The sequence below is a fragment of the Styela clava genome, chromosome 5 (assembly GCF_964204865.1).
Source record: "Styela clava chromosome 5, kaStyClav1.hap1.2, whole genome shotgun sequence".
In the NCBI taxonomy this organism is placed as follows: Eukaryota; Metazoa; Chordata; class Ascidiacea; order Stolidobranchia; family Styelidae; genus Styela; species Styela clava.
The window spans coordinates 10,377,556-10,401,839 of NC_135254.1; the positions used below are offsets into that span (position 1 = coordinate 10,377,556).

At 34.7% G+C, this 24,284-nt stretch overlaps 3 protein-coding genes across 6 annotated transcripts; 2 read left to right on the forward strand and 1 right to left on the reverse strand.

The window, feature by feature from the left end:
* Positions 1-71: 71 nt before the first annotated feature.
* On the reverse strand, positions 72-17,512 carry LOC120344148 (uncharacterized). 4 transcript variants are annotated; one of them, XR_013475561.1, is made up of 15 exons: positions 17,327-17,512; positions 16,825-16,911; positions 16,309-16,404; positions 16,151-16,237; positions 15,792-15,922; positions 15,360-15,495; positions 14,876-14,997; positions 14,512-14,674; positions 14,224-14,377; positions 10,324-10,483; positions 9,523-9,679; positions 9,117-9,356; positions 8,673-8,858; positions 8,106-8,353; positions 72-626 (listed from the first exon to the last, which is right to left on the reverse strand). XR_013475561.1 is itself a non-coding variant. In XM_039413239.2 (15 exons), exons 1-15 carry the CDS (start codon positions 17,415-17,417, stop codon positions 589-591), a joined length of 2,019 nt encoding a protein of 672 aa, XP_039269173.2. In that variant the 5' UTR covers positions 17,418-17,512; the 3' UTR covers positions 72-588. The 4 variants fall into 4 exon arrangements, 2 of the variants coding, with proteins under 2 accessions (XP_039269173.2, XP_039269175.2); XM_039413239.2 differs by having other exon boundaries at positions 8,183-8,353; XR_013475560.1 differs by lacking the exon at positions 72-626 and adding an exon at positions 3,822-3,991.
* Positions 1,139-8,176, forward strand: LOC120344147 (clotting factor C-like). The gene is made up of 15 exons (XM_039413237.2): positions 1,139-1,297; positions 1,909-2,091; positions 2,194-2,334; positions 2,675-2,848; positions 3,038-3,177; positions 3,316-3,445; positions 3,683-3,804; positions 4,111-4,294; positions 4,710-4,854; positions 5,231-5,372; positions 5,504-5,651; positions 5,872-6,018; positions 6,127-6,318; positions 6,501-6,674; positions 6,906-8,176. Exons 1-15 carry the CDS (start codon positions 1,219-1,221, stop codon positions 7,022-7,024), a joined length of 2,220 nt encoding a protein of 739 aa, XP_039269171.2. The 5' UTR covers positions 1,139-1,218; the 3' UTR covers positions 7,025-8,176.
* Positions 17,513-21,924: 4,412 nt separating the features above from the next.
* On the forward strand, positions 21,925-24,246 carry LOC144422852 (uncharacterized). The gene is made up of 4 exons (XM_078112737.1): positions 21,925-22,059; positions 22,234-22,402; positions 23,195-23,678; positions 23,733-24,246. Exons 1-4 carry the CDS (start codon positions 21,925-21,927, stop codon positions 24,244-24,246), a joined length of 1,302 nt encoding a protein of 433 aa, XP_077968863.1.
* The last annotated feature ends 38 nt before the right edge of the window (positions 24,247-24,284 follow it).

A 24,284-nucleotide genomic window follows, 5' to 3' on the forward strand; every position in this document is an offset into this window, starting at 1 on the left:
CTTTTAATGTGCTCTTTATTTTTCGTATACAACACCCAGGCCTGTCAGTTGGAATCTTATTAGCACCCGTAAACAATTACGCAGGTCGTGAATATAATAAAATGCAGATAGAATAGTGGACGTCATTTGATTGTACACAAATGTTTATTTATCAGTCGCAGGTCCGAATTCATATATGAATAACAAGGAGCGAGGGTTATTAACTCCTCGAAGAGTTATTCGCGTATAAAACTGAGCCTGAAAATAACGACGAGATGGAATCAATAAACGATATAATCTAAATCTTGATTATAGAACAATAAACAAACTGAATTTCGTAAATACACTTCCAAAATTTAACAAATGTTAGCATTTATGAAGAAGTTTGAAATAATACATTTTACTATACATTGCTGCTCAAAACACCATCGCAGTACCTGTCACACTACAAAATAATAATCAAATATCAATTAATATTCTAAATAATACGTTTAAATTATTTTAGGTGGATAAGTCGATTTTCGTGCTTTATCTGTAAATGCACAATAAAGTTGTATTGAGTGACTACGAAAAACCACTTTATCATTTGAATAATTGAAAACTGCACTCTCACAAAATACTTGGTGGATAGACTGAATCGTCGTCATCTGTAAAAAAAAAAATAAATCAAATAAAAGTTCAATATCTGTTTGTCACGTTCGTTTCAAAATGCTAATAACAGAAAAAATACTTTCAACTGGTAATTTCATATTCTATAAACTAAAGGAATTTTGCCTTCAAAATTCATATTTTGGATTAAACTGTCTTTGAATAATTTTATTTTAAATCCCAAACGTACTACCTATTGAAAAAATCAATTTTTAGATTCCGTTGATTCCCATAATTAAAAATGTATTTTATCGTTTGTTTATAATGTTTTGAAACATCTTGTCAGACTAATGGTATCTCAACATATGATGATCTATATGTGTTGCTAAGATTACTCACGATAACTAAGAAATGACTAATTATTAACGCATCCACTCTGCATATTTTGCAAAAACAGAAACTACATGATGGTATTCTCGTTGTTGACGAAACTGTCCGACCACTGTTTTGCGCTTAAAACCACAGTAACCACAGTAATTTTATATATTTGCTGGAGGCAAAAAGTTTTATATACGTATAGAATAGTCGAAGCGGCCGTGAAAACAATAGATTGTTTTCGATAATTCAAAAGTTGTTTTGTTCAGCGCATGTATGACGAAGAGAATGCCTATTACAGTGTATCTGTGTGTAATACATTTGACAGTTATTTTCTTCATTGAAGACGTCTACGGTGAGTTCAACTTATCTATTTCTTGGTATTGAAATGTCATACAGATTGTCAAGAAAAGACAATTTTGTTATCTTGTTTATGTCAATTTATACCAATTATATATCAGCTGGATAAAATGTTAGGTAGTCAACGATCGTCCGTTAAAAATTATCTAAAATCGGTTAAAACGATTAAAAGAAGCCATGTAAGTCAATTAACGTCCGATAGACAGCCTTTCGCGTTTTGTATAACAACTGGACATTCCAAGAATACAGAAATTATATATTATAGCTTACGCAATAGTTATTCAAAATTGAAGGACTTAAAATATTTAGGATAAGTGATGGCTAGTCAAAAGAAAGCCATCATGCTTTTCAAATTGGTGTTTCGTGGGTATGATACCAAAATAAATTTTACGAAAGACAATGTGTTCATTTAACGTTTTTTATGGAGTGAGCAGATGAAGATATGGCAAAGTTAGCGTTTTAAAACTACGTAAAAACCAATAAATATTCAGATTGCTCCAATCAGAATGTGTTAATTGGAAAAGAAAATGAACTGAAAATTTAACAAAACACTATTAAGTTTTCACCAATTACTTATGTTGTATCTTCTGTGGTAACATATCACAGCAATATATTGCGGAGAAATCGAGCCAATACAATATGGTGACATAATTGCTTCTGCAAGACCGCCCTATCAAGTTGGAACAACTCTTACCTTTGAATGTGATAGAGGGTTCAAAGGTCAAGGAAAAGGGAGCATAACCTGTATGAAGGATGGAAGATGGTCTGGCCCAGTTCCCTATTGTACAGGTAATTTGAAAATTCGGTACAAAATACATGCAACGAATTACCTTGCGTAACAAGGTTTAGATTGTAGACACCTATTTGAAATGTAATACATTAATATCACAGCATACCAATGTAAGAGGGATCTAACAAAAATTGAAGAAGGTAGGAAATGCCGGAAGCCTTGCGAAACTGATGCCGATTGTCGAGGTACTTTCAAGAAATGCCGATGTGATGACTGGTGCGGTAAAACTTGTTTCAACCCAGGTAAAATAGTTTTGTAACTATACGTGTATCTTACAGCTCAATAATTGCGGATTCAATTCAAATATAGAAAAGGCTAATATAGTATAATATGCTGATTGTTCATAAACGTTCATGAGATACTTTCACATTTTTATTGCGAATAAATATTTTGATTATCAACCACCAATGCTCGATAAGGTGTCAACTCAATATTGGCTAACATCCCCTCTTATTACACCATGGTTCGATTTGTAAACATGCGATGTAAATCTGAGATTCACAACCTTCGACGAGGACATAGCTAGGGCGTATGTTTATATGTAAATATTAATGATATTTTTCATTTTGCAATGCTATTTAGATGCAGACTGTTCGACTCTGAAAGATCCTGTAAACGGCTACATAATAGGAAAGGAAATAGCATACGGTTACACAGTAACATTTGGTTGTAATGAAGGATTCATTCTTACTGGACCAGCCACACGTAGATGCAGATCTGATAGAAAATGGTCGGGATATGAACCTAAGTGTGTAGGTGAGCAAGTTTCATAGCCGTGAGCAAACATCGTAACGGTAATTATTCATTTATTTAGCATCTGTAGCTAGCTAGGTCAAACTTATAAATCGATAACCGAAACTAAATTAACTGTTTTCGTTTTTGTACTTTCTTTCCGTCATTCTGGTTTATTGTTTATACATAAAATACGATTATTACATACTTTAGCGTATAGCACTTGTGGACAGCCGGGTGACAAAGAGGAAACACCGTTTTCTGGTAAAGTAATAGAAGGCACAGACGCAAAAGAAGGTGCCTGGCCTTGGCAAGCGGTTGTTTTTCACAACGACGAGCATTCTGTCGATCAGGTAACTACTAACTTTTATATCTGCATGAAAATCTAATTAGGTTTAAATATTTACACTTTGTAATTAAATTTTCCTATGATGTATTTTGTATATAAAGTATTGTTTTGAATAATATGTTAAAATTGATATATTTTAAAGATCTACAATAGAAAATCTGCGTTTGGTGGTGGGTCAATCATTGATGACAAATGGATATTATCTGCTGCGCATGTCTTTGGCGTATTTCCTGCAAATTCTGATTGGAAAAAACGATTTCTCATAGCCGTAGGTGGGTTGCATTTTTATTTAGATAATGTTTTGTTTGTCAATAATTTTACCTCATTTCCACTATCAAAAGCTACTGAAGGATAACTATCGAACCATACTTGTTCCTGGTATTAACATTGTTAAAATGCTTCTACATGGCACACAAGTTCCGAAAGTACATTTTAGTGGGAAACATGGGATCTAAACAATTTGAAACCATTATGCCATGATATTTATAAAAGAAGGTATTTCATTTTAGGTATGACCACCTATCCGGAGCCGGGTGAGGCAATTCCTGATCACGTTAATATATTTGAACCGGGGGAATTGTATCGTCATCCCAAATACAATTCCATAAGCTTTGATTATGATGTTGCATTGGTAAGTTAATCTAGTTAATACATTCAAAATTTACTAATTCAAATTAACTAGATTTATTATTTTATTGTTGTTGGGACAAAACCTGTCGAATCTGCAGAGACATATCATGACTTATTACGGTTTCTATGTCATATTGTATGTCCACAATCCTCAGCATTTCTTCTTGGCTATTGTGTCAGTTGAGTTTCTAAATAAAAATTTATATTTATGAACCGCCATTATAAACAAATCTCTTTGCATTGTTCTGCATCAAAACTACGTAACTACTATACTTGAACACGATTAATGCCTGGTAATTATTTTTAGATTCGTATAGGAAAACGTTTGATACGAAAGGAAGGCAAATTTGTGACAGACTCAAGTGCTGATCACGATAAGTTAACATTTTCTCGTTTTATTCGACCTGTATGTCTTCCATGCATGAAAGGCGACCCACTAGGTCCTATTGATATCTGGAAAAACTTCGATAACGAAGCCTGCAACCCAAGAAGTTAGTCATATTTTTGTGACTATGATTTACAATTATGATTATTTGAAAACAAATTTTTTCTTTGAGATATCGAATCAATATATTAATTACATTCATTTTAATCAGAAAAAAGTTTCAGATAGTTTAAGCTATATTTGAGCATTTGACATTGATTTGTTTGCCGATTCTGTTGCTAAGAGACCTATTCATAATGACCTAATTTATACTTGAATAAATTTGGAAAACTAAATCAAAAAACTTGAATTCAAGAACATAATAGAAAAGTGAAGTTAGCTTGTTATACCTAACACTAGACTGTAAAACTTGATTTCTATTGCTGTCTGCATGCTGAATTTTCAAAACCAATTTATTATGCTTAAACTCCGATTTCACGGTTGCTGAACTTTTGAATATATTTTATTTTTATATTTTTAAGGTCGATCCATTCTTCCATCTTTAATATCCGCCGGTAACTTTGTCATGGTTACCGGATTTGGATGGAAACGTAACGCTGGGGAACAATATTCGTTCAGACCAAAAAAACTTCAAGAAGGACTTTTGAAAATAATTGAAGATGCAAAGTATGTTGTTGTATAGAAATGAGGACATAAAACATTCAGCGCCAGATCACCATTACTAAAACGGTGAATTTTGGCATTATATTAGAATTATATTAGAATTCCTGAATTATAAACGATTTCAAATTTTACAATTTGATTTATCTGAGTATTTTTTATTTCTGGTAAATATCAAATGTTTTTATGACAATTATATTTGACATATGTTGCTAAACGGGAGTTCTTGAGAGTACTGAAAAATTTGCATTCAAATTCGCTGGTATTTACATGTTCCAGTTTGCCGTTAGCTGTATTATATAGTGGCAATGTTGGTTTATTGCGGTAATCAAATACTTATCAATTTAATGCATGTAATTTCAAATTTTTTCATCGTACTAAGATGCATTGCAAGTGTAAAGACAATTCAGAAGGATGTTCGAGATGCCAGATACACCGACAGAATGATTTGTGCAGCAAGTGCGGATAGCTCACAAAATGTTGATTCATGTCAAGGTGACAGCGGTGGGCCACTTGTAAAGCAGGTATGTAATTTTTGATATATTTCAAATCCATTGAAATAGAAAGGTTTATTTTCTATTACTAAATGCATGAAAAACTTTCCCCTATATTACTTGCATACTATTTGATATTAAGCTGTGTTACCGAATTTTAGTTTGATCATACTGAACATACAAAATATTGGATGCAAGTTGGAATAGTAAGTTGGGGTTGGGGATGTGGAAGCGAACATCCAGGATATTATACCGGCGTCAAAGAAGTAATGTCCTGGGTCTGGAATGTGATTGATGACACCAGAATAGGCAAGATTGCACTTTATTATTTACAATTGTTTGCGGTTTACGCACCCCATACCATCGGAAACTTGTTTTAAAAAAGGCGGTGAAACTAGCAATGCAAACTAGGGTAGATAAAATTGAATTTTATTTCTTTAAAAATCAGGTCTGCGCGACAAAGATAAAATATTAATTGAGGGTCTGTGTAATGAACTGTATAGACAATTCAAAAATATTTTATCTTCAGGGACTTGGTACAATTGGGCTCCATGGTCTCGATGCTCTAAAACTTGCGGCCGCGGAAAAATGAGAAGAGAAAGAACGTGCGCCGAAAAGAATTGTCCCGGTTCAAACCGAGATGAAAAGTATTGCAACACTAACTCTTGTCCTACAGGTACACATCGGTTTTCCTAATATTTCATATCTTGCTTCAATTTTTCATACATTTAAAAAAAACAATATCTTTTGTATCGTAGACTACAAATAAACATTCTTTTCATAGGTGTACAATGCCCGAATGTTCAATCTCCACCAAACGTGAGAATGGCTTTGAATCCTCCTGATTTGCAATTTTCGGTTGGTACGAAAGTCACATTTTCGTGTTTAGAAGGGATGTTTTTGAAAAGCCGACCCTTGTCCATTACTTGTCTTCCTGATGGAAAATGGTCGGACACACAACTTCCGGTTTGTGAAGGTAAACAGAAAGTAAATCTGAACATCGTTCGTTAATTATCATATTCTTCCATTTTGGCAATTCTGTTTGCCTACTTTAGTGAATATTTAAACAAAAAATGAAAAAGAACATATATATATCCCAAACTACTGATACAAAAATGTTATTATTATTTTTTTTTTTTGTTCAAAAAAAATTATCAGTTGAATGGACAGAATGGTCAACGTGGTCACCCTGTACGGCAACGTGTGGTGGGGCAAGGTACAAAACAAGAGTTTGTCGGCGAGGCAACGATTTTTTAACCAAAGCATTTGGCTGCAAAGGACCTACTATTCTGTACTCAAAAAAGACATGCAATGCTGAAGCATGCCCAACAGGTAAATGCGAAACCATTTGAAAGTACATTACTAAAATAATGCTATGCAGAATATTAGCTAATTAGCGGAGCAATTCAAAAGTAGCTTAAAAATCTTCAGGAAATAGAACTTTAAATACAACGAAGTTCATAGGGTACAGGAGAATTCTGAACCTCTCAACTCATATTGTATTTCAAGCGTCGGCTTTGTCGGGAATGTTCATAAAAATTAAACGATTCGTCTATTATACAGGAACGTCGGGATGCCAAGATGGTGATTTATGTCTTCAAGGGGACATCAACGTAAACACGAAAAATATTTTGCCACATGTTTCAAACTTGTTCGGAATGTTCGGCGGAAGAAAAAAATGAATTTTTTTATTAATAAAAGTTGAAAATATTCATTTCTGATAAATACAGGTTTTACATCATCAAAAATTTTTTTTTCAAATGTTATGATATCGCAGTACACTTGGACAGCATTTTATCGATAAAAACGTCTACGCAAGCTCACCAAATTTACCGTACTGTTAACTATCCGATAAAAATATTGATGGTACGAGCAAAACTTTTATTGCCTCGGGCTTATTCAGCAAAGGTTGTTCAACAATTTAAACAGTCAAATTTAATACAATAATTTTGTAGGTCGCACTTTCTGAACTTGCCTACAACCAATTCCTTGATCTTCATTCTTATATATTTGAAATGTACATATTATGGCGGTAAAAACATTAATCAGTAACTTTGGCTAAAATCTTCTTACTTGACTTGACCTAGAACTTCTAATCTAAATAAAAATTATACTTCAAGGGAAAGGGAAATATGAACAAGGAAGCAGCAACCCACAAATACGAAAACACAAAGTTGACTATACCGCACCTCCACGCCGTTACATGTATGAAACATTAAAATATGAAATAAGTATAACGCGAAATTTAGAATTTTTAGTCAACAAGGAAGGATAGTAAATCATTTCAGTAAAGAATAGCTTTCTGTGTGAGTAATTTAAAAACGTCTAGATAATGGCGAGTGTACTATAAGAAATAATTTAATGCGCCCACTCCTCCAATGCTGTCCCAAGTGACATGGGCACATTTGGTCGCTCATTTAGAACTGGTCAAGCGCACTCACGCAGAACCAATAGGAAGCAATAGAACGAAAAGTTATAGCGGTAAAATGTGTGTTATTGACTACATCAATTGACTCGAGATTTGATCAGCTCAAGTCAATATGATCGAGGAATCATTTGCAGTAATGAATCCTACACAACTGTAGGTATTTAACAAAGGCGTTTGGCATAAAATCTTTTGTTTCAGTCCATATTGAGTTCGGGATTGGATTTATTTGCGAATGACAAGTAACTTGACTGCATTCCATACTCTTGTCTTGTCTCACTTGGCCTAATTAAATTTGAATCTGACTTGACAAAATTCAAATCATTTAGAAAATATACCTTTCGACTTGTCCTGGATAGTTAATAAAGTGATAACGATCTTGCTCTGTATAGTAGTTTGCAAAATCATTTTTCACCTTTACATTGTCTTGTCCTCCCACTCCAACTTCCGTTTGGATTACACTTTGAAATATTTCTTCCTTTCAAAACGTAACCTTCGTTGCATTCAAATGCTATTTGAGCCCCCCTGGAATAATCCCTGCCTAATATTTTTCCATTAACTGGTGTGGTCGGAGGAACACATGCTTCTAAAAATAATTATAGATAACTCATATAAATATATAATATCAAAAGAAACAACTTGCACGATGAGAGCTATGTAAATGTCGATTTTTTGTCAAAAGTTTGTGGAATAGGGGTTAATTGATTTTTACACAAAACTATCACAGCATACTCAAGACTCAGTACTCTTCACACTTTAGTCATGGATGACAACTTTCTCATTAAAATAGTATTTGTTATAGCAATCATGTTCATGAATGTTTTATGATGTGACGTCGTCAAATTGCTAATCTGAACTTTAGAATTCACGATGGACACACTAACAAACAAAACAACTTTACATACTTATTTTGCACGTTCGAGGTTTCCCGCTCCACTTCGAAGTAATTTTGTTAACAGTACATATAGAAATCGGTTCGCCATTCAATTGATAACCTGCTTCACACTCAAATCTAATCTTGCTGCCAAGTAAAACTGAATCACCAATTACAATTCCGTGAAGTGGTGCCTTGGGAGTGGGACATTTACTTTCTGCAGAAACATAACATAGTGGAAATATATAAACGTTAAAGGATTAAAGTTGCCGACGTATTCATTTTATCCGATATGCGACATTTATTGAAACACGTTTACATAGAAAGATTTAATATTGATACAATCGTTGTTTTTTTGTCTTGAATTGGCAACACAATTCGGACCTCTATCAAAATTTTAAAAAATGCCAAATTGAGTGTACGACCAATAACTCTGCCCGGTAATCATATTTTTGAAGAAAAAAGTTACACCTACCAGTGCAAGTTGGAGTTAGTTCCCATCGGCCATTCAATCCACATGTAACTAGCTTATTACCAGACATCATAAAACCGTCATTACAATAATATCTGACAATGCTTCCAACCGATCGTTTTTTGTCATATACTCTGAATCGTCCATTTTTTATCGGATTTGGCTTGGGACAAGATGAGCGCGACAAATCTGGGCTAATGGTAGTATTTCCTTTAGATGGCGGCATCGTTGTAGTCAATTTTTCTGAATGGTATGATAGACAATATAGAATTTAAATTAATAAAGAATATCACGATGTAAAAAACTTTTCAATAATATAAACATTAATTAATCTGTAGTATACTCATATGGTGTCAACTTGTTTTATATAAACGACAATTCGCTGCTGAAGAATTGGTATGATTCTTACGCATTTCAGCTTTTTCAAGTATCCAATCAATCACGGTGGCCACATTGGTGTAGTAACCGGGAAGACGTTTGGAGATACCAACAGATGATGCGCAACCCAACCCCCAACTGACGATACCGAGCTGTGTCCAACAAACTTTGCCTCCTGATATTTCCGTCTAAAGTTTTAAAATTACAAGACAAATTATAAAATCCTATTCTATTGTCATTTCATTCATTGAAACTTCTGTTAATATGTGTAATCATCACCTCATAATTCTACATGGGTAGATTTACAACAAAAACAGCAAGCAACAGTGAGTGCGTACAGCGAGTGGTGTTGTTTATGCGCATCATGAAACGTCGATCGTTGAGGCAGAGTTTGTGCGTTTTTATATTTAGGATTTATTCCAAAATTCCAAAACGAGTACTTGAGATTAATTTAATTACAATATAACTTTCAAACGCAAATCGTGGATTAAAGTTACTAAAAAGTGTTTTGGGAAGTTATGTTAAATCTGGGGCTGATATGTACATTAAGATTACAATGATTGGTACTCACGTAGTATGTGAACTAAGATGGCGAACACCGGAATGTAGTATGTGTACCAGGTTAGGGTTAGGCCATAGTTATATTCAAAATTCCTTATTTTAGATATATTACGAGTTCGAGGACTGGCCAAGTGACTCCCATACTATTTGTACCTGAAATTTTAGACTAACTCTAACCGGGTACACATGCTACGTTCTGGTGTCCGCCATATTGGTTCGCATACTACGGGAGTACCCAATGATTTTGAGTTTTATTTTTATCACAACCAACCTTTGCAACCAACGGACCTCCGCTGTCTCCTTGGCAAGCATCTGAAATTTGACTGGAATCAGAACCTGTGGCACATATCATTTGTTTTGTATAAGTTGCAATAGCCTCGTTTCCCACTGAAGCGATAATTTCGTTAATGAATTTCACACCGCTTTTGCAGCTGTAAATAAAACATATAAATTTATAATAATATTTAGTACAATTATGCAATAAATCAAAGTTCGGATAGTTTGCGCAAAAGTTAAGTTCCACAAGAAAGTATTCACTTAGCTGATATAGGTTACCTATATCAGTGGTCGGCAACCTTTTTCAAGTGACGGACCGGTAAAGCCGGACCAAAATTTTGGCGGACCACCTTTATACAAACGAACTAAGCCTATGCAATACATTAAACGCATTATGAAATTTATGTTGACAATATACTAAAAACGACGGTGATGCTATTTAACGCGATATCTGTATCTGATATGGTCGACATTTATTTATATTATTTCGTTTTTGTAGTTATCAATATTGAAAACCAGGCCTCATATTAATAAGATTTCGGGAAAGTTAACAATGCCTGTATCATTTTGTTGGGGAGATCTTATTCGGACTGATGAGATGCATTCTTATACGGGCGTAGAGACCAGCATTATTGCGACATACTGACATGGCGTACGAAATTTATTCTAAGTGTAATGCATTTTAGATAAAGCTGCTCAAGGCCAAATATTCTTCCGACCGTGCACATTACACCTTTTTCACTGGCGCACAGATGAGCTGTGGCGCAATCCCGGGTCTCGGGGTTGAATTTTCGACGACTCGTTCCGTAACGAGTTTAACATTAAAACCCTTAACAACTGCGATGCTGACTGGGCATATCGAGCGAACCGGGTTTGAAATGCGCAAGGAAGAAAAATATTTTTCCGTCCAAGCGCTTTGGAATGCTCGACCATCGTCGCTTCGTTTCCCAGACATTTTCAAACACTTTCGATGCCAAGATCAGTTTTTTCAATTTTACCGTTCCGTGCCAAGGTGAAAACGAGAGAGTTCTCTCCTATTCATTCTCTCTCGTATTTAGTTTTTGATTCATCGGGAAAGGGGCGAACCCAGCGGTGTCATCAGTTATCGTTCATTCCGACACTTCAGTCGTAGGTGAAAGAACTCACCTACACACGCGTATCTTGTCGGAATGGCTCTCTCATGCTATTATAACATAAGTTGATGATAACTTGTCTTGATCTCTCATTGCGATAAAGATTCAATTCGAACATTTTATTCAGCAATCAGAATCATTTTATTATACGAAAATATCGAATTTGAACAAAGAAAACAAAATCGTTTACTAGCATAAAAATATATCCTTATTTCGCTATATATTCCAATAACATTAATAATGGCCAATTATTGTCTCTCACAAGGATAACATATTGCAAAATAAACAAAGTAGTCACATGGCATATTCATACAACTGTAACTGTAACAAAGTTAAAATCCAGGTGCGTTGGCGCCAATCGGACTCCACACATATTTTTTATATTTCTATTTGCGATTCATCGGCCAAGCTAGATATGTTGATAGTTTAGTGCATGGTAGACGCTAACTTCACCAAACCATAATTCGAATGAGGCAACATATTGACTACGTCTGTGATTCCATAGCGTTTTTGACAATGTCCTCGATTAATGTATTATTTTATGCACCACCATACTGCACATTAATTTTTTATAATGAATTCCGATATGGAAGCTCGGTAATAAATTTACTATGTTCGTATGTTTCAAGTACATATGTGTTACAGTTGTATGAATATGCAATGTGACTACTTTGTTTATTTTGCAATATGTTATCCTTGTGAGTGACAATTATTGGCCATTATTAATGTTATTGGCATATAGCGAATGAAGGATATATTTTTATGCTAGTAAACGATTTTGTTTTCTTTGTTCGAATTTGATATTTTCGTATAATAAAATGATTCTGATTGCTGAATAAAATGTTCGAATTGAATCTTTATCGCAATGAGAGATCAAGACAAGTTATCTCCAACTTATGTTATAATAGCATGAGAGAGCAATTCCGACAAGATACGCATGTGTAGGTGAGTTCTTTCACCTACGACTGATGTGTCGGATAATACCGAAACATGCGTAATACATTTCAGGTGCGTTTGTATCTTAGTATTGCTCCTGAGTTTTCGTCGGGCGCTTCCAGATTTGGTGGGTTCAGTCAGTAAACGATGAAATTCGAAGTCTTTACTTGCCTCGGCAAACATTTCATTCAATCTGGTATTTATAGCGAGCAAATACTTATTTGTGTGGATATTTGAACTAATATTGGCGTGCAAATGAAGTATTTCCAAATGCAATTTCAATATTCATTATACGCATCCGGTGGCTCTAAGTTGACATAATAAAAACGTTTAAAGCTTCATCGAAATTCGTCAGTTGATCTGTCAAGAACACGATTTTCCGAAATTGTCATCTCACGCAATTTGCTACGCAAGTCGTCTCGACTGCACGTAGTCCCGTCTTCGTGGCGCCAGACACGTGATCGCTATTGCGTAGCTACGTAATCAGTACGCCATGGCTGCTTATTGAACTTGTTCATCCGACACAAAGTCGTAGGATTGCATATTTTGCTATAATTATGGTTATACAATAGCTACGGAAGTAATTCAATATGAGCTGAAAGCATACGAGGGGCTCTGTGTTATTGGTAATATATTTCCCACTAAATTACTATATCATGGATCATATCTCACTGACAAGTAGAAAAATATATGTTCCGAATAATATCAATTTCTCACTTTATTATTTCAAAATGTAACATTTCACCTCTCAGGACGATAAAATTTGCTTTCGTTGCAGATGTCCGTCAATCCGTTACCCAAAAATGATAAAAAATTAAAAAAACGTTCAAAAATACCAACATTTTGAATCATTTCATCGTCCTGCCAATAAGACGACGATCATGCATATAAAAATATTCGAAATTATTTCCCGGTTTAGTAATGTTTTTCTACATCTTCGTAACATGATTGATAATATTATCATCTCTCCTCACACCTTTCAATCATTTCACCGTAAAAAGTTGAAACCGTGTGTTGGCGTCAGTCGGTCTCGTACAAATTTTTGATGATAATTTGCGGCTAATATGTACCTCGGCCATGCTAAATAAGTTGTTAATTTACTTCATGGCAGACCCTCCTTCCATCTTGGTATTTCTTGAATGACGCGATTGGCTGACGACGTCATTCTTTCCCCCCAACTTGACAACAAGAGAGAGAGAGAGAGAAGAAAAAAAGACGGCAAATACCTGAACTCGACCTTCTTCTATCTATTAAACTTTTTCCTTTTCGAATGACGTATATATACGTCATTTTGCATTGATGGCACGGAACGGTTGGCGCCAAATGACGTATATATACGTCCTTGGCATCGAAAGTGTTATTAAAAAATCAAAATTAACTCGAACGATATACAACCAACGCTACTTATTACAAAACAAGCACCGTACATCAGCACTTGTTACCACATAAATCCGTGTAGAGACAACAATAAATTTAGAATCATATTCGGTTTTATGTATTGAATGTCGGGTCGTTCGAGGGCCGCAACAAATTAGCTCACGGTTCGCAGTTTTGCCAATCCCTGGTGTTGTGTTTGTTTGGTTTAGTCTTGTGTTGAGTGCTGTTTTTTAGTCGTTGGGTTTGTGGTTAGATTGTAGAGGTTTTATTATGACCTTTTTCGTTTTTGTGTCACCTCTCTGCGGACCGGCAGTAACCTTTCCGCGGACCGGCGATTGGCTGCGGCCCGGTGGTTGCCGACCACTGACCTATATCACCCGGCTATAGTTTATTTTTAGATATTTAATTCTGAAGCGATTTACCCAGAAACAAATTTAAAGAAAACCAACCTGTCATGATCCAGTAATTGAAGAACAGTTTGTTGCAAGATTTTCGGAAAATGAAAATTAGATGACGTCACATTTCTTGGTAAAATTGATCCGAATCCAGTTACCGTAACTAACATACTCTGATAATTTATATCAGCGCTATTTGGAACGTTCCCTTAAACAAAGTAGAAATGGTATTTATTTATAGGGGCTCCCATTCGGGTGCACCTATTTATATATACAAATTTATATACGTAAAAGCTAAAATTACTCAAAGCTGAACAGCCCTGAGGCGGGCATATTACTCACATTGCTGTTTACAAAAGTTTTCCTTCCGTGCTGTGTCTGTGCCGCAGGAACTGTAGCAAGGCAAACAAACCGGTCGAATACGTCCATCAAAAGGAATCTCTTTCAAATCTCTATATGGTACCAATCGTCGTCTGACTTCTTGAAGAGCGTTACCAAATTTTATCTTAAATATACACATATTGTGTTGTGTGAGAAGTATATTATTTAATTTTTCAAAGTTCTTTATTCAATTTTATTTATTTGAAATACTCTATGCTGAGTTTATTATAGCATAATAAAATATTACGGTATTTAAGTAGGTTGGCTACCATTAACACAGGCTAAGATTGGAAACGTATACACATGTTTTACGCATACAACTCACCAGTGCCACGTCGTAATCGTATGTTAACCCATTGTACCGCTCATGTCTGATCACAAATTCTGGCTCAAACACTAAAGTCCCTTTGGGTAGAGATTCTGCAATTTCGGGAAATCTTGTCATGCCTGCAATAATTTATACATGAATGAAAATGTATACCACATATCTTGCTATTCGTACTATACTGCTGCCTTGTTTATTGTAATTAGTTTTACTCTTCGACACGTAAGGTCTTGAACAAGTATCCCGTCTCTGTGTACTGTTAAATTATTATTATGCAGAAACTGCTTCATTTTTGATGCAATGAACATATATAACTATGAGTATCAGCAATATATAGTAGAATGAGTGGAAAATTTCAAAATTCGCTACACAAATTTAGTGCCTTCGCTCTCCAAAAATGGGATTAGTATAGACCGGTATATAAGGTTTATGATGTCCAAATGAGTAGATTATCTTTGTATCGCGGGGTAGTTAACTCACTTACCCAAGATAACAAGAAACCCTCTCCAGTTATTTGTAGCAAGAGATTTAGCAAAGATCCCATCGAATATATGACCAGCCGTTAAAATCCATCTGCTACTTATAACAGAACCTCCACCCAATATATTCTGAGGACGAATCTTAACATCAAAAATATTCACATGTATACATATACTCAAAATATCGATATACTTTTGAGCAGGATTTGGAGATAAGAAGTTAAGCTCAAACATTATTTATAAATTTTACTATAAAGCGCATATTAATTTTTTAGTAGATTTCGCAAAATTTATATTAATTTGGACAAAAATCATTAATTCCGTACTGTATTGATTGGTGTAACTTTGCTTTCTCAGATTGTAAATTTATCCAACTGCAAGTACTTAGGAATAGACTAACAGTATGGGATATGTAAGGTTTTTTTTCTTCTTGTTACCTGAAATACCATACGTTGTGGATTTTTAACCAGTGCTGCTTGCCAAGGCCAAGCTCCGTCTATGGCGTCATTTCCTCCAGCAACTCTTGCTACTGAAATTGAAGGCAATCTTCTGCCGCAAATAACATTTTCTGTTAAATACAAACAACAGAAACTTTCTAATAAATATAAAGAAGGAAATAATATATAAGATCATGACGTGATAATGATTTTCTTTAAAATACACATTGCATATCTCTTGAATATTGTTTAGAAAATGTCCGTCTTCGAATGGAAGGAAGTATCGTTTTTTTAAAATAGCATCAAATGATTTTGATGTTTTTTTCATATTTTATCAGTATGCAGATAATGATAATTACCTTTTACTGGTTTTGTTTCCTCGCTCCACGTTTCAGTTGTCGATAATGTTGCTTTTGTCGTTTCCACTAACCCTTTCCTCCCAGTATCTTGAAATATAATATGACATTCTATATCGACATACTAAATCAACATACCTTGAATATAATAAAATACTTACATTCAGGACAATCCGGTATATTAGAAGACCAGTCACATCTTTGAATTTTTTCGTTAAATGACAACGAACCGGCACAACTTAACTTTAGTCCTGTACCTTTCAGATATAATAAAACAAAATTATAGGTAATAAATCCTATTTTTCATTTAATAAATATTACATCAGAGCTATACTCGGATTAACAGCATCTGCGTCGGCGAAAAATCTTTTGAATGTTTTCTAAATTCGGATCTGGTATTACCAACAACAAAATGAATTATAGTGGTATAAACATTTGATCTTTTTATGCATGTACTTGTCTTCTTTAACTATTCTCAGAAAATAATATATCAAATGAATACAAATCTAAACTTGTGAATTAAACCAAAACTATATATATTATGATACACTATATCACAAATATGTAAGAAAATCATTTAAAATATTTACACTCATATAAAAATGTGGAGTGGCAACTTTTGATCAGTAATTTTCAAATACATAGCAGATAATAAAAATAACTGAAAATACCAATACCATGAACACATTGATAATAATAATTGTGACAACCACCGCTAGGAAGATACAGTTCCTCATGTGCATGACCATGACATTTGTTTTGATCTAAAAATAATTTATGTACTGTATATAAATATTTATACTTGATATTTTACTATCTAGATCACCCACCATCTTGTTTTTGTACAAAGTAGAATATGTCAGAAAGACTGATCTTAAATTCATTATTAGGGAAAGATCATGCGTAAATACTGGTAGTTTTAACTTAATATATTGCTTTATAAGCATGACACTATTTTTAATATTCAATTTTTATTGCCAAAATATTGAAATTCAAACGATATCACATCTTATCACTCAATATTGTTTTCAATGGGCAATGTGTTATTGTAAATTAGATCCAATCCAGTAAAATGAGTTGATTTTATGTCACAATAAGAGACGTGTCAATATAATGAGGTAGGTAATTTGCAGTCTTAATGGATTGTAAATTTGTTCCTAAATTAAAATGTAGACAAACCTATATTTCCATCCGAAATCTGGATCAATCCATTTCCAAGTACGGTCATTGAAATAAACAATATTCCGACTACTGTATTGTAATTCTTCATGTCTATATCGGTTTTACTGAATTGGGCAAACTATGTTGAATGAGTTAACATTGTTGGCTTATATGATTAAGCAGATGTTGTTATAAAACTGCTTAACACGGAAATGATCATTTTTAATCAACTGGAACATTGGGTAAACAAAGTAATACTGTATATCTATTTTATAAAGACTTTCTGTTGTACTTTAATATTTTCTTCCTGATTTTTCTGATTTCAAAAGTTTTGTAATTATGACACTAATTTGTTACATATTACAAACTTCTTTTTGTGTTTTTCTTAAACAAATATTTTACAAAATAATGTGAATCTGACCATAATTTACAATCGAACTGATTTCTACTATACAGCGTCTAACAATTTTGAAATTAGCGCAAGCCCTTGTAAAAATGTAACATGTAATCTTTCCAGAAGCAAGCTTGCACCCCAGAAACATTGGAACGAGAATTCATTTGCTATCGCAGTCCAAGAGGGAACTTCTCAAAGTCACTAGTATAAAGGTAGGCCACTTTTTAATCCCGAGTTTTAGACAACGGTTCCAAACTCACAATCTTTGTATAATTGTGGGGAATTAACAATCGAATATTTTTTCGCATGTCCATTGATATCAATTGTAGCCTATACATCGTATTTCACGAGGGAATATATAACTGATTGCATTCTTGTAAATTAATTTAAGTAGCCTAATTAGCTGTTTGTTAAATAACATGCAACCCTGAGGTCTCAAATTGCACTGTGGATTAGCGCGATGATTTATGCTGTGCTAACGATACAGTATATTTTCAAGCGATTTAACACAATCTTCAAAGTCTTGATATATGTCTCCAATATTGTTCTACGTTATTCAATTCAATAAAAAAATTAAATCCTCGCAGTTTTGCAGAAGCAGGTAATATTAAAACTTATTAGAACAGATTCTCAGTCGTGAAGTACCGTATATAAAAGCTGGTATCCAACTAGAGGTAAATACTTAACTACATACTAATAGCACGAAACCTTTAAGCAACTACTCCGTGCTTTTTAATTTCTATATCCGTATATAATGTTATAAAAGTATTTGATTTTTATTTAGTTGTGCTTTGCTCATACATATTTTTTGTATATAAATCACGATTTTTTGCCCTAGGGGAATACTGCCTTTTTGCCTTACTACCAAATTAACTTGGCCAACTCACCATGTTACATAATAAATATTTCTGTAATTTTGATGACTATAACAATTTTTAACATAATTTTGTATTTCATAATCTTGTATTTCATGTATAATAATGAATACTTTGTTGTGAATTACATTATATATACCAAGGTTTCTAATATTAATTTTTGTAACTAAGATGTCAGGGATTTAACCTTCGGGAACAGTTATTATAGGTATTTATGGTTTTGACCAACATATCAAAAAATGCTCACTAGATAGAGAAAAGAGAGGCATTTGAAGTGGGCATTTAAACCACACAATGGCCAAAGTATTCCTCTGGGACAGGGGTGTGCAACCGTTTTTATAGGCGGGCCAAATAAAGGTAACTGGGTGAAGCCGCGGGCCAGACTTAGAAACTCTAACTACGAATGTCTCTAGATACAAAAAATTTGTAGTTTTTTTCGGCATTTCTCTGTACTTTCTCCTTACCGTGTGTACCTTGAAGTAATTACTACTTGCGAATGGGTTTTCGTAATTTGAACGACATTAATTTGTCCCAAGCCCCTTCATAAGTAGAAAGTTTCGTAATTACGGACGCTCTTTACCTGAAAATGCATAAATCCGTTTCAAAACCCCACAAAACTCGGACATAATATGGTATGACTGGGTTAAACAAAGGTTGTGGAGAGTGGGAGAATGGCGGCCGGAGGAGGTGAGGGGAGGCGTTAAAAGTTGAAATCTAAGAGAGAACGTAATGTACGAAAATGATCACACGCACATGAAATTCAAAATTAGAATTTAGAATTTTATTTTGCAGTTTCTTTTATTTTTTTTAGTTTTAACTGGTACGCGTATTGTAGTCTTCTCAACTAAAACTGAGTGAAACTTATTGTACGTATCCGCGGGAAACGAACGGGTCAATGGTATGGCAGGTAGTTGATTAGCGTGTGCCAGGGCAGGCACCACGGCCTCTAATTTTTATATTGCTCACGGCATCATTCGTTGATTTAGCGAAGCGCAAATTTAATTACGTAACATCGTCATTATCAAATGAGTGAACCTGATTCCCAAATTCCCATCTGCCAATAAAAGAGAATTAGGACCGGAAATCTTCTTTTATTTTGCGAGTCGGCGCTGATTTAAATGTTTCATGTGGGCTGTTATGATTTTATGTTTGATTATGAATTAATACCGTCAACCTAAACTGCGCCGCATAGATACTGCATAATATTTCGGAGCTATTTTATACGCTCTAAATTGCAAGAAATGACTTTCAAGGGCGACTGTAATTTACTGCCGCGCTGCATACGACTGCCGTCGATTACAATAAAAAATGAAATAATTGTAAAATGTTTTCAAATCCAAACGTTGACGGCGGCGCTAGAATATATGCGCCATATTCGGTATTCTTACAAATACGAAAAACGATAATCGAAGTTCGCGATATTCGAATAATAAATTCGAAATTGGCATCCGTGCTTCAAGCACTGCATTAAATTAACCTAAAATAAACAAATATCACTACACGCGTGTTTTCGTTTATGTTTGTGGAAAATTATACGTCAGTCAATATATTTTCACGAAAACAATTCTCGTAACTTGGATTTTTCGTATGTATATAGAGTTTTTACTGTAGATGCAAGCACAAAAAATTGTTTTATTTTGTTATTGATTTTACGGCATTGTTCGGGGTCCTGGCAGAAATGTTGAGTTAAAACGCAAAATTTTTTTAAAACTGCTATTTCAATTTATTGTCACACCGACTTTAAACAAATTCAATGAAAAGGAAACAAGCTTTTATAACATTGTGTATTTTCCAACAGGATCTTTCTAGCTAGTTTCGCTGACAGTGACATGGCAGTGGCACTCAAATCATGGTATATGCTTTGTGGCGCAAGGAGATTGAAATTGCTCGCAAGTTCCAGATTATTTAAACTAAAAACTCATTTCGTGGGCACATCACTAAAAATTGGCACTTCTCCGCGGGCCGCACAGGTAATCTTTGTGGGCCGCATTTGGCCCGATGGCCGCAATTTGCACACCCCTGCTCTGGGATGATGATGCAGTATTGTTCCTGTTGAGAAAATGTTGGTGATGACTATGCCATCCACATGATATCATGTTCAATGGTGGATTGTATGCACTGAAAGACATTGAAAGATAAAAAAAAAAGTAAGGATATAAGCACTAAAAGACACCCAATATAACATGAAGAAAAACAGCTAACATATATCAATTACAAAAAATTGAAACGCTTGTAGTGTGAATCCATCCATCAGTGTAGCAATTGAGTCATTGCATTGGCTTTTCTCTTCTCAGGGACAAATATATTCCTATATTGTCTGTCTTCAACGTAACGTGTTTTTAGGTATTGCGTCGCAACAATGTGAAAAACTAGCGTATCTTTGAGATTTTCAACATAACATAAATCGACGTAGAAAATAGTGTTCCATCATTTTTTTGTTATTCAAAGTTTTGCTCAAAATTACTTTCATTACTTTCAGTTTCAGGCAAGTCTCGTCTGTGGTTTTAACTATGAGAATATGTTCGAATATCTTGTTAGGAATACTTAATGTTTCGGAGATGGAGCGTTATGCTAGAAAATTGTATTCGTATATTTTGCTAGATGTCGTTCCTATTCATTACCATACACACGTCGATGTTGGTAGCATCATTTTTTTTTTTCAGATTTTGTCAATATAAAGGCCGTTGAAGCAGCCAGGGCCCAGAACTAAGACTGAAGACAAGCTGAAGAATCTTTAGGTTTTAACTCCTTAGTGAAATTCCTGCGATGTTCATTTTTCTCTTTCTTAGTTGATTGCATATGATAGAAGTATATTGCTAAAATAGGGAAGAGCTCAACAATAATTATCCTTACATGCAGGGCCAGTTTTACCACTAGGCCAGGCAGGCCGAAACCTAGGGCCTCAACGTCCAGGGGCCTCTAAATTCGGTTTCGAAGTTTGTAATTCTTTTAAAAACTTGACAAGTTTAAACCCTGCCTAAAGTTTATATATATATCAAGCTTTTCAGAGTAAAAAACTCCATACACAACTGGTTTCAACCACGTTGTAAACAGCCATTATTACGTCGTTTGCATCATAATAGGGTTAATTATTATGAGCATTCTGTTTGAAGCTTCTATGTTATAATACCGCAGTCTACTCTGCAAAAAACAGTATCGGTAGTTGATATGTTGCTGGAATAACTAATAGACATTGTGTTGCTTACTGTTAATGGGGTAAATTATACGTTTTAGCAATTGAAATTTACTAATGTTATCGACTTATCTTATTATTAGACGTTTTGGTATTGCTAACCTGCGTTTAGATCAAGCAATAATCTTATAATTTTTCGAACCTTGAATTTAATATGAGTAAAAGATTTGAAAGTGGAGCTAGCAAGCGCAAGAGAAAGAAATTAGAAAATGATATGGTAACAAAAATAAAACCAATCACTGCTTTCTTGCATCAACCTCTGACAGAAGCCACAGGTGCTGGCAGTGAAGTATGTGCTTTGACGCTAGCACAAGAAAATCAATGTAACGAAGCTGATCAGCCAACTGCTAGCATTTAACCAGAAGCAATTTTTACAGTAAAAGCAATGCAGGACGTTTCACAGCAACTAGGTAGTGATGAAAGAGCCATGTCCAGTGAAAATGAAAATACAAGTTTATTTCAGAACTCAGTTGCTGCAAAGAGAGGGGGAAAAGAAACACATGAAAGTAGTGGAGATAGTCAAATTTTTCAATTCAAACCTGGTGAAGTAAGTCAATCACAAGGTATTACAGATACTTATGCAGATAATGCCGAACATAGATCTACACATACACTGAGTTTAAAGGACGTTGGTTTGTGAAAAGAAAATTATTAAATGAAGAAATAGCCTACTGGATAGAGAGAGGCCCTTCTAAAGTTCAGCACAGTTGTGGACCATTTTCTAGTTCCAAACGAGTGTACAAGAAGAAATCCTAGTTTTGAACAAAAGCTATGTTTTATGCAACGAAAGTCAATGGTGAAACATATAGCAAAGAGTGGTATACTCCCCCGCAAAAGAACGGGTATATTGCTTTGTTTGTAAACTCTTTTCAAATCATGCATCTTCTTCGGCTTTAACTTCTGATGGTTTTGATGACTGGCACAACTCTTATCTTATCCAAGCTCATGAAAACTCAGAAAAACACACAAATGCCATGTTAACCTACCAAACAAAGAAGCGAGTATATACGCTTACTTCAAAACTGGAGGAGCAAATAAAAGTAGAACAGCAGTATTGGAGGCATGTAATGGATAGAATCACCGCTGTTATTCGTACTCTCGTAGAACGAGGCTTACCTTTTAGAGGGGACAATGAACGATTTGGATCTCCCAATAACGGCAATTATCTTGGTCTTTTAGAACTATTAGCCAAATTTGATCCATTTTTACTTGCTCATATCAATCGCTATGGAAATTCAGGATCAGGAAATCCCTCTTATTTGTCAAAAACTATTTGCGGAGAGATGATTCAGCTTATAAATTTGCAAAATTTATTCCATGCGCAGGTCACTCCTTAAATTTGGTAGGCCGCTCAGCCGTTGATTGCTGTCTTGATGCAGTGAACTGTTTTGGCATTATCAATGAAAGTTACACCCTTTTTTCAGCTTCCACAAAGAGGTGGGCAGTTCTAAAATCATTTTTGCAACCTCAATCAAAGGTGCCGAAACATTTGTCAGATACTAGGTGGGATGCACATGCGAAAGCCACGGAAGCTATTTTGAACAGTTACAGTGCCATCACTAGTGCTCTCAGTCATTTGCACTTCGATGTAAGTGAAAAGAGTGATACCAGACTTCATGCTAACAACCTTTTGCAAAAAATGGAAAAATTGGAATTTGTGTTTTTGTTGCATTTTTGGTCCAGAGTGCTAGGTCGTTTTCACAGGGTTAGCAAAGCCCTTCAGAATTCTGAGTTGTTATCAAGTACTTGTGCCGAATTGTACGGTTCACTTGTAGACTTTCTAAGCAAAATTAGAGATGAGTTTGATCAGCAAGCAAAAGCAACCTTGCCGAATATTAACTACAAAGCTGTCACTAGAAGACAAAGAAATGCACCTGATGCTTTAAGGGAACTCTCTTCAAAGGAAAGGTTTAAAATAAATTCCTTTATCCCTATGCTCGACGCATTTTAATCCAATTGAAGGAGAAGAGCTCATGTGTACATTGACATTGCAAAAATGTTCCTCTTTCTTCCTAATCTGCAAGCAACTAAGGCAGAAATTGTACGAGGCGTAGAACTTTTAAAGGAAGCGTATCCAGGAGATATTGACCCGAAACTTACTGATGAACCTCTACATTTTCATTTGTACGTGAGACAAACACACAACCAAGGGCTCACCGGTACAGAGGAGCAATATTTTTCCTTGTCTCATAGAAACCTTTATGAAATTATGTGCAAGGAAAAAATCCACACTGCCTTTCCTGATGTGGGAGCAATATTAAGACTGTTTCTAAGCTTAATGGTCACTAACTGCTCAGGAGAGAGATCTTTCTCAAGGCTCAAAAGCATCAAAAATAAACTGAGATCGGCAATGCCTCAAGAAAAGTTGTCTGCACTGAGCATTCTGTGCATTGAAAGTGACAAACTTAAACAAATAAATTTTGATGTACTCTTGCATGATTTTGCTTTGACGAAAGCTAGAAAAAAATCTTTGTAGCCTAGTTTTACTCTATTTGATTGCTGTAACTATTTTTT

Bases quoted from the DNA above. Each gene is read 5' to 3' on its own strand.
- LOC120344147 (XM_039413237.2), top strand. From the start codon at position 1,219: ATGACGAAGAGAATGCCTATTACAGTGTATCTGTGTGTAATACATTTG. The intron at 5,652-5,871 runs GCAAGATTGCAC...TTTTATCTTCAG, and splicing joins GATTGATGACACCAGAATAG to GGACTTGGTACAATTGGGCT. The intron at 6,319-6,500 runs GTAAACAGAAAG...AAAAATTATCAG, and splicing joins ACAACTTCCGGTTTGTGAAG to TTGAATGGACAGAATGGTCA.
- LOC120344148 (XM_039413239.2), bottom strand. From the start codon at position 17,417: ATGAAGAATTACAATACAGTAGTCGGAATATTGTTTATTTCAATGACC. The intron at 16,238-16,308 runs GTAAGTATTTTA...TTATATTTCAAG, and splicing joins TATACCGGATTGTCCTGAAT to ATACTGGGAGGAAAGGGTTA. The intron at 10,484-14,223 runs GTTGGTTTTCTT...TTTTATTTACAG, and splicing joins CAATTACTGGATCATGACAG to CTGCAAAAGCGGTGTGAAAT.
- LOC144422852 (XM_078112737.1), top strand. From the start codon at position 21,925: ATGAGTAAAAGATTTGAAAGTGGAGCTAGCAAGCGCAAGAGAAAGAAA. The intron at 22,403-23,194 runs GTTTGTGAAAAG...CCCTTTTTTCAG, and splicing joins ACTGAGTTTAAAGGACGTTG to CTTCCACAAAGAGGTGGGCA. The intron at 23,679-23,732 runs GTTTAAAATAAA...ATCCAATTGAAG, and splicing joins GAACTCTCTTCAAAGGAAAG to GAGAAGAGCTCATGTGTACA.